The 10515-nt window shown below is 44.0% G+C and overlaps 1 protein-coding gene across 2 annotated transcripts; it reads right to left on the bottom strand.

Moving 5' to 3' along the window:
• Positions 1 to 1564: 1564 nt before the first annotated feature.
• Positions 1565 to 7306, bottom strand: LOC124013958 (calcium-binding protein 2-like). 2 transcript variants are annotated; one of them, XM_046328543.1, is made up of 8 exons: positions 7201 to 7306; positions 6568 to 6639; positions 6045 to 6177; positions 3372 to 3402; positions 2872 to 3015; positions 2672 to 2781; positions 2296 to 2443; positions 1565 to 2070 (listed from the first exon to the last, which is right to left on the bottom strand). In XM_046328543.1, the coding sequence occupies exons 2-8, from the start codon at positions 6636 to 6638 to the stop codon at positions 2042 to 2044; spliced, it is 666 nt and encodes a 221-aa protein (XP_046184499.1). In that variant the 5' UTR covers position 6639; positions 7201 to 7306; the 3' UTR covers positions 1565 to 2041. The 2 variants fall into 2 exon arrangements, with proteins under 2 accessions (XP_046184499.1, XP_046184500.1); XM_046328544.1 differs by having other exon boundaries at positions 6045 to 6174.
• Positions 7307 to 10515: the final 3209 nt, after the last annotated feature.

The raw sequence follows: 10515 nt of genomic DNA, 5'->3' as shown, positions 1-10515 counted from the left end.
GAGTCATTAAAACTCGTTTTTCAACCACTCCACAAATTTATTGTAAACAAACTATAGCTTTGGCAAGTCGGTCAGGACATCTACTTTGTGCATGACACAAGTGATTTTTCCAACAATTGTTTACAGACAGATTATGTTACTTATAATTCACATTATCACAATTACAGTGTGTCAGAAGTTTATATACACTAAGTTGACTGTGCCTTTAAACAGCTTGGAAAATTCCAGAAAATTATGTCATGGCTTTAGAAGCTTCTCATAGGCTAATTTACATAATTTGAGTCAATTGGAGGCGTACATGTGGATGTATTTCAAGGTCTACCTTTGCTTGACATCATGGGAAAATCAAAATAAATCAGTCAAGACCTCCACAGGTCTAGTTCATCCTTGGTTGCAATTTCCAAACTCCTGAAGGTACCACGTTCATCTGTACAAACAATAGTACGCAAGTATGAACATCATGGGACCACGCAGCCGTCATACCGCTCAGGAAGGAGATGCGTTCTTTCTCCTAGAAATGAACGTACTTTGGTGCCAAAAGTGCAAATCAATCCCAGAAAAACAGCAAAGGACGTTGTGAAGATGCTGGAGGAAACAGGTAAAAAAGTATCTATATCCACAGTAAAACGAGTCCAATATCGACATAACCTGAAAGGCCACTCGGCAAGGAAGAACCCACTGCTCCAAAACCGCAATAAAAAAGCCAGATTATGGTTTGCAACTGCACATGGGGACAAAGATCGTACTTTTTGGAGAAATGTCTTCTGGTCTGATGAAACAAAAATAGAACTCTTTGGCCATAATGACCATCATTATGTTTGCAGGAAAAAGGGGGGAGGCTTGCAAGCCGAAGAACACCATCCCAACCGTGATGCACCTTGGTGGTAGCATCATGTTGTGGAGGTGCTTTGCTGCAGGAGGGACTGATGGCATCATGAGGTGGAAAATTATGTGGATATATTGAACCAACATCTCAAGACATCAGTCAGGAAGTTAAAGCTTGGTCACAAATGGGTCTTCCAAATGGACAATGACCCCAAGCATACTTCCAAAGTTGTGGCAAAATGGCTTAAGGACAACAAAGTCAAAGTATTGGATTGGCCATCACAAAGCCCTGACCTCAATCCTATAGAAATATTGTGGGCAGAACTGAAAAGGCGTTTGCAAGCAAGGAGGCCTACAAACCTGACTCAGTTACACCAGCTCTGTCAGGAGGAATGGGCCAGAATTCACCCAACTTATTGTGGGAAGCTTGTGGAAGGCTACTCGAAACGTTTGACTCAAGTTAAACAATTTAAAGGCAATGCTTCCAAATCTGTCGTTCTGCCCCTGAACAGGCAGTTAACCCACTGTTCCTAAGGCCGTCATTGAAAATAAGAATTTGTTCTTAACTGACTTGCCTAGTTAAATAAAGGTAAAATAAAATTTTAAAAATACTAATTACGTGTATTTAAACTTCTGACCCACTGGGAATGTGGTGAAATATATAAAAGATTAAATAAATAATTTTCTAATATTATTCTGACATTTCACATTCTTAAGTGGTCATCCTAACTGACCTAAAACAGGACATTTTTACTTGGATTAAATGTCAGGAATTGTGAAAACTGAGTTTAAATGTGTTTTGGCTAAGGTGTATGTAAACGTCCGACTTCGACTGTACATGTGTAGATATTTCTTCTGTCCCATGTCTTTATTTTGTACTTAGAAAACGCAGACTGTAAAAAAATTCTACAAAAAAAAATGTTTTTCAAAAGTCCTAGGTTGTAATTCTGAAATTCTAATTCTTTATTAAAATATCAAAATGGTATCTTATTTAGATGTCATACAGCCAATCAGTGTCTACAAACGGATTCATCAAAAATACATTTTCGAATATAATCTTGCCCATTGTACACCATATTTATTTTCTCAGTGACAGAGTATAGAGGAGAGAACCGGAGAGGGGAGAAAAGGAGCAGTGAGGAAATGGAGGAGTACATCTCATCCGTAAAGCTGATCATACACACAAATGATAGCATCTTCTCAGGTCTTCCAGCACTTACCGAATGGACAAAATCATGACGAACTCTGGATGGCAAGAGAGGGAAATGAGAGAGGCTACAAAATGTATGGGCACCACTGCATTAGATAATTGTATGTTTGTGTGTGTGTCTGTGCGTGTGCGTGTGCATGTGTGTGTGTGTGATCTTACTTCTATGTGTGTTGACCTGTTTCTGCATGTTTGTGAGTGTTTCCTCCATGTGTGTGTGACCTTACATGTGTGTGTATGTCTATGCACAGTTATCTCCTTACCATCAAAGTCGATGCTTCCGTCTCCGTTGATGTCTATCTCTTTGAGTATCTCTTCCAGCTCTCCTTTCTTCAGTTTCTCCCCCAGTAGACTCTTCACCGCCTCCTTCATCTCATCCTGGCTGATCTTCCCATCAGAGTCCTGGTCAAACTGAGAGGAGGAGAGGGGAAAGTTATAATGGAGGGATGTTGAGGAGGAGAGAATGTGGGTGACTAAGTGAACATGGGAGTTCATATTGGCTGAGGACCTAACAATAATGAAGAAGCTGGGAGATTTTAATGAGAGTTTGTGTAGGGCCATAATGTCTGTGTTTGTAGGCCTGTGTTTTATGATCATTTACTCAATTTCAGTCTCTTTGGATCTGTGTCAGTCTCCTACCTGTGAGAAGGCGGACCTGAGCTCTTTCAGCCCCAGCATGTCTGCTGTCTCTCCCATTATCCTGGGACCCATCAGCTCACAGAAATCGTCAAAGTCCATCAGACCGCCCACTGAAGGGAGACAGCCAATCAACAGTCAGGACACAGGTAGGAACTGGACAATAGGCACATTTAAATGAAAATAGCTTAAAATGGACATACTCCTCATTTTGATCTGTTGCACTATCTCCAGCAGCTCCATCTCAGTGGGCATGTAGCCCATGGTCCTCATGCACTCAGCTACGTCCTTGTAGTTCAGGTAGCCGTCACAGTCGTAGTCAAACTCCTTGAAGGCAAAGTCCAGCTCTGTGCCAAAGGTTAAAGGTTATAGGTCAGAAGGTGATGATGACACCATAGAAATAGAATTACCAGAAAGGACATCGCCATTCAAGTCAACGTTCCGTGATGGGTGGGCCTGGCTGCCATATTGAGTGTACCCATGAATATACCGTCAAATTGCCGTGGTCTTAGGGGCTTTTCCCCAATCTAGTCAAACTATTTCTATGGATGATTCAAAGCTACCCACTTTTCACAAATATAATGCCTGTCTGAATCCTAACTTGAGTAACACGGGTTCAGTGTAATAAGTTGTGCAACTACTCAATCTACTGTAAGTAAGCATTCTATTGTATGTGCAATATCACTGTGATAAGAAGACTCACCATCCAACTCTGCTTGGGCCAACTCCCTCTCCTAAAGGAAGACAACGGGCAAAGGAGAGACACTATATAAACAAAAGTATGTGGACACCCCCTCAAATGAGTGGATTTGGCTATTTCAGCCACACCCGTTGCTGACAGGTGTACAAAATTGAGCACCCAGCCATGCAATCTCCATAGAGAAACATTGGCAGTAGAATGGCCTTACTGAAGAGCTCAGTGACATTCAACGTGGCACCGTCATAGGATGCCACCTCTTCAACAAGTCAGTTCATCAAATTTCTGCCCTGCTAGAGCTGCCCCGGAAACTGTAAGTGCTGTTATTGTGAAGTGGAAAAGTCTCGGAGCAACAACGGCTCAGCCGCAAAGTGATTGGCCACACAAACTCACAGAATGGGACCGCCGAGTGCTAAGGCGCATGGTATGTAAAAATCCTATATCCTTGGTTGCAACACTCACTATATGGTTCCAAACTGCCTCTGGAAGCAACATCATCCAACATCATCGTCGGGAGCTTCACAAAATGGGTTGCCATGGCCCGAGCATGGCCAGGCTTAAGATCACCATGAGCAATGCCAAGCGTCAGCTAGAGTGGTGTAAAGCTTGCAGCCTTTGGACTCTGGAGCAGTGGAAACGCTTTCCCTTCAGTGATGAGTCACACTTCACCATCTGGCAGTCTGATGGACTAATCTGGGTTTGGTGAATGCCAGAGGAATGCTACCTGTCAGAATGCCTAGTGCCCACTGTAAAGTTTGGTGGAGGATAAATAATGGTCTGGGGCTGTTTTTCATAGTTCAGGCTAGGCCCCTTAGTTCCAGTGATGGGAAAACTTAACGCTATAGCATACAATGACATTCTAGACGATTCTGTGCTTCCAACTTTCTGGTAACAGTTTGGGGAAGGCCCTTTCCTGTTTCAGCATGACAATACCCCCGTTCACAAAGCGAGGTCCATACAGAAATGGTTTGTCGAGATCGGTGCTGAAAAACTTGACTGGCCTGCACAGAGCCGTGACCTCAACCCCATTGAATACTTTTGGGATGAATTGGAATGCCGACTATGAGCCAGGCCTAATCGCCCAACATCAGTGCCCAACCTCACTAATGCTCTTGTGGCTGAATGGAAGCAAGTCCCCGTAAGAAATGTTACAACATCTAGAGGAAATCCTTCCCAGAAGAGTGGAGGCTGTTATACAGCAAAGGGGGGGGGGGGACCAACACCATATTAATGCCCATGATTTTGGAATGAGATGTTCGAGGAGCAGGTGTCCACATACTTTTGGCAGTGTAGGGTGTGTTTTAGTGAGGGAGCTGCCATAGAGAAACAACACTGTCTGCCTTTTGAGTAATATTATAGTGTTTGGATCCAGATATACTGGAGGGGGTTCACCTTAAAGAGTCAAATGCAGGTACTTTTGGATGGAAGTTTAGCACAGGCGATTTGAGATTTACACAGTTGTGTAAGAGGAGGTTGGAAGCTTTTGGATCAGGTCTATCTGGTGTGGTAGGAAGTTAGTGAGGGATCGGGGACAGGTGGGGATGTTTCCTGATCATGGTGGATTAAATCGTCATGGTTTCTATTCTGTTTGGGACACCGGTCAACCTCATTCACACGTGTGTTTTTTATTTGTTTAACTACTTTATTTGTCAGTTAAGAACAAATTCTTATTTACTATGCCGGCCTAGGAACCGCGGGTTTACTGCCTTGTTCAGGAGCAGAATGGCAGATTTTTACCTCGTCAGCTCACAACCTTTCGGTTACTGGCCCAACGCTCTAATCTCTAGGCTACCTCCCGCCCCAGCATGTTGTTTTTACACGCATAGCCTACACACACTGCATGCTCAATATGATCTAGTTTAAGTTCTAGTCCAAATGATTCTATCCTAAATCAATGTCTCCAAGCTAAGTTTTACAGTGTCAAGGAACAAAGTAAGAAAAGCAGAAACTGTTCATTAAACATCAGATGTCAATGTCACACCGGTCACTGGTGGGTTTAAACGTTTACAAATATCCCAAACAAAACAAGTTCCTAAAACAATCATACAACTTTCCCTTTGTGTTTGATGCTCTTCCCGGCAGCTTCTACCCCTTAATCCTAATGAATGGTGACGCTGAGCCACACTAAGGATCTAATAATACTGCTGTGTCTATAAGGATTAGTTGGAGAGGATAACTAAGGTGTGTGTGTGTGTGTGTGTGTGTGTGTGTGTGTGTGTGTGTGTGTGTGTGTGTGTGTGTGTGTGTGTGTGTGTGTGTGTGTGTGTGTGTGTGTGTGTGTGTGTGTGTGTGTGTGTGTGTGTGTGTGTGTGTGTGTGTGTGTGTGTGTGTGTGTGTGTGTGTGTGTGTGTGTGTGGCTTAGAGAGTTATTACCTACACACACACAAATGCAGGCAGGAAGGCACACACACACGCAGGCACACGCAGGTAGGCAAGCAGAGAGGCAGGCACGAATGCGCAGGCACCCACTCACACACACAGCATGCAAAGATCAGGATCTCAGCTAACGTTGTAGCTTCTATGACTTCTCATTCCTTTGCATGCATATCAATGTCCCCGTGTGAAAAAAAAAAACACCGGACTGTTGTCAGCCTAGCATGTCGCTACTCAGGGTTATAGCTCAGAGGTGAAAGTAACTTTAATGTGTGTGTGTGTGTGGGGGGGGGGGGGGGGGCGTACCGCTCCAAACACGCTGCTGAGCAGGGTGGTGTGTATCTTCTCCATGTCTTTCCTCTTCTGCTCTTTCTTAGACACCTTCTTGGGAGCCGACTCCGAACTCGAGGACGAAGTCTTCCGGGATTTGCCACCTCTGCTACAGAACATGAGCCAAGAGGCACCAGGTGTTCACAATATTGGAGACATTGGCAAGAGCTATCTTGACACCTTAATAAACGTGGCGACGCCACACAAATAGGATCATCTCTCAATGGCTTCGTACATGTTCAAGTTTTACAACTAATAGTTGTGATACAATAGAATTTTTCTGCACAAAAATATTCATACAAGTATTGTGGAGACGCCGCTTGATGGTTTTGTCGATATTTTAGGGCATCACAAACACGTCAGGTAAATCACAACCATTGAGTCAACAATATCACTTTTACAAACTGACTGTGTACGGCGCCAATGTCTCTCAATAACTCTATTGTGCCCATCATGGTCAATCGAGTTCTCCAGTCTCAAAAGTAGACGTTGATCTTACCTGTCTGTAGAGGTTACAGAGGCTGCAGACGTTACAGAGGCTGCAGACGTGGTGGACGGGGTCTTAGACATCCTGAATAAAATTAATACATAGATGAGTGGGTGTGTGTGTGTGTGTGTGTGTGTGTGTGTGTGTGTGTGTGTGTGTGTGTGTGTGTGTGTGTGTGTGTGTGTGTGTGTGTGTGTGTGTGTGTGTGTGTGTGTGTGTGTGTGTGTGTGTGTGTGTGTGTGTGTGTTGATAACTCCATTCTCAGAAACTGATATTGCCAGGTGTCACGGTTTGCAAAGCATACCCAACACACTGCGAAAATAGGTAGCATAGTGGTTAGAGCGTTTGGCCAGTAACTGACACATCGCTGGTTTGAATACCTGAGCAGGCAAAGTGAAAAATTGGATGTGCCCTTGAGCAAAGCACTTATTTGCGCCAGGGGTGTTATGGCTGACCTTGTAAAACAACACATTTCACTGCACCTATCCGGTGTATATTACAATGTATATATATATTTTTACTGTAACCTACTTTAGGGACATGTACACATACACAGTCAAGGTGTAGGAAATCAACCAATCTGTAAGGAAAAGTCACTTCCACTCTATATTTAATGCAAATATTACAGACAGAAAATATCCTTACCTTTAGCTGGTCCTCCTGCAGTAATGTGAATGACAGGACTGGGTCCACTTGCTCTCCTCAACCTTCATATCTCTCCTCCTTCTCTCTCCCTCCCTCTGTCTATCCCTCCCTCTGTCTATCCCTCCATCCATCAAAGAGCATTACCAGGTGATTACCTGGCTAAATGTGTCTAGGTCAGAAAGCCAAACACCGCCAAACACACTTAACACAGTGTGACTGAGCACAAGTCACAGAGGTCATGACCGACAAGGTCACAGTCACACAATGGAATTGAATAAAGATACATGGATTTCTATTGTCTTGTCACATCTATGGTGTGTTAATGATTTGAGGATAGGATGTTTATGGTTTGACATTTTAGAAAATGTGCATGTTTTTTCCACACATACTTTTTGTGTCTGTGGCTAATCTTTAGTTTACTATGTGGATGGGTTTTCGTCATCAGCAAGGCCAAAGTGTTTGAGCTGCATGATGTTTTCAAGTGTTTCCAGGCCACCAAGTGTGTGTGTTTTGTGTGTGTGTTTACAGGTTGAGGGTTGTGTGAAGTGTGTCTGCCTGTTTTCTTATCCAGTGTTTCTGTGTGTTCTGAAGAAGTTTGAGTCCATGTGTGTGTGTGTCCTGTGTGATGTGTGTGTGTGTGTGACAAATTATAAAGAAAGTGTATTGTCAAGGCTATTATTGTATTGGGTAGCTACCTGATATCTTGAACATTATTTATTTTACATGTATTTGTAGTTTGACATTAGTGATAGTTAATAGCGTTGTTAATAGCGCTGTCAGGGCTATTATTTGGGGTACAGTATTGGGCACCCAATTTAGACGTGTAAAAAGTATTTTGAACATATGGTATTTCTGTTTCATTTCTGATTCTGAAAAATGCAAATACAACTCATTTATTTGGTTAAACAAAATAAAGCACAAAATAAATGTATGATGTTTCTTTTAAATTTTATTTAAATTCATCAGATGCAGAGCAAATAAATTCATTGGAGATTTTTTTTTATATATAGGATTCGCATAAATTGGCTATGTGGTAACTTTATTTTACGGTACTATTTCATATAGTGTTTACAACCACAGGGTTCCAAAAGGGTTATTTGGCTGTCCTAAGTGTGTAGCATTTATCATGAAATAACATGATATCAACAGGTATTCCTTATTTCTAACCCCAATTCATAACTACATGTTACCAAATGGTGCATAGATATTGAGGAATTAAACATAAATTCCTGAATCAAATCACATTTTCGTCATTGCCTCCTATAAGAAAAAATTGGAATTGAATTGACCCAAACCTTACATAGATAATAGTCATGCACACTTAAGTAAAAAAACAAGTCAACAGTGGACTGAAAACACACCAGAACCTAAAAAAACATTACTTAATGACCTATTCATCTTCACAATGTAGGTCTAGCCCTAGGCATCTCGCTGGGGCCAACTTCATGAGGATACACAAGGGCTTTCCTCTGTACCATCTTGCACTTTGTCTTGCACGTCGTTCGCCTGCTTGCTGTGCAGTTGGGTCCAGGGTATCCCTGTGTGGTGGCTTCCAGCTTTCTGTGTCTCTTGCTGGGGCCTGCCTGATGGCTCTCCTCCCCCCAAGACAGAGTACTGTGGCTGGGCTGGGAACAGTAGGGCTGAGGGAGGTAGCTCTGGAGGTTATCCATGGGTCTCATCAAGGAGGAGCCAGCCTGCTGGCTCTCGTCCCCCCGAGGCAGAGTGCTAAAGCTGGGGTGGAGGCTGGGGCTCCTGGGGGCCCCTCTCGAGCTCACATCGTTTTCTCTCCTTCTCTTTCTCGAGGGTATGGCTGAGGTGGAGGAGGAGGAGGTAGGCAGGACTGGAGACAGTACATGCTCATGGTGCCTGGATGATGAAGATGCCACAGTGGCTGAGACTGAGGATGATGAAGTGGAAGGCAAGTATGGATGAAGGTGCTCTGCATGGCGTCTTGGAAGTTTCTTTGTGACTGAAACAGTGGGTGAGCAGGAGGAGTCAGTGATGCGCAGCACTTGTTTCACCACCATAGGAGGAGGAGGAGAGGGACAACGCCTGATCATCTGGCTGTAGAGGAAACTACAGGCCTGCCTGTCTTCCCAGCTGTCTAGAAGGTGGGCCTGGAGGCAGGCCAGGCTTGGGAAGGGCAGCTGACACAGGGCACACTGGTAGCCCTCAGAGCCCTGGTAGCCCCGGTGGTAGCCTGGACTGTTATTGGAGGCCTACAATAAAATACAATACAACTTTATTGTCCATATATTTCAGTAAACAACAGAAATGTGTCTTCTGCTCAATTCTCCCCCTTCCTCCACACACATACACTATACACACACAACACACACATACAACACACATAGACCTGGCTGGAGACATAGCGGACGAAGTCGGCCTGGAGGTGGTCAGTGCATCTGCCTCGCCACGATCCCAGTTTCGCCTCAAGGTCATTGGGGATGGAGTAGAGATGACAGGCCCTATCAGCCTCCTGGTCCTGCTGGTTATTGTGGACATGGCTGGGGAAAGACGGTGATGGCTCCTCAGATACATGCACCAATGGAGGAGGAGGAGACGGACACAGCCTGATCATGTCACTGTAGAGGCGGTTACAGCCTGTGCTGTGGGTCCAGCTGACCAAGAGGTGGGCCTGGAGGGAAGCAAGGCTGGGAAGGGGCAGCCGACACAGGCCACATTGGTAGCTCTGGAAGCCCTGGTCGTCTGTTCCCTCAGTCAGATCCTGGAGGACGGAGACATGGTAGAGGAAACCAGCCTGGAGGTGGTCGGGGACTCTAGAGGTGCCTCCCAGGTTTGCCTCAGGGTCATCGGGTATGGAGTAGCACCATTTGGCCCTGCCAGACAGCTGGTCATGCTCCTCAATGCTAAATACCTCATCAAAATACACTGTGGAGGGAAGACAGACAGAAGTAAAGGTTAATGTCCAAAGCAGCAGCCTATTCCCTACATAGTCCACTACTTTTGACCAGAGAAGTTGCACCCTATTCCCTACAAAGTGCACTACTTGTGACTAGAGAAATTGAACACTGTTCGCCACATACTACACTACTTTTGAACAGAACCCTATCCCTGGTCAAAAGTTGTGCACTGCATAGGGAATAGGGTGCAATTTGGGTCATCAAGCCAGTACTTGGAAATGTATGCTGACTTATTTGTAAATTACAGAGAAAAAGACACATTCAAGCAAATAAACCTTCTTTATAGTAAACCTTTTATGGAAATACATTCACAATATTTTAATAATTTAACAGTTTGTAGTCTTACCACTTCGTAGATCCATTTCTTGGTAAAGGATGGGGGATTGAAAAA

This window comes from Oncorhynchus gorbuscha, linkage group LG25 (assembly GCF_021184085.1).
Source record: "Oncorhynchus gorbuscha isolate QuinsamMale2020 ecotype Even-year linkage group LG25, OgorEven_v1.0, whole genome shotgun sequence".
In the NCBI taxonomy this organism is placed as follows: Eukaryota; Metazoa; Chordata; class Actinopteri; order Salmoniformes; family Salmonidae; genus Oncorhynchus; species Oncorhynchus gorbuscha.
Note: the sequence above shows the minus strand (reverse complement) of the source record. Positions and strands in the feature narration are given on the sequence as shown.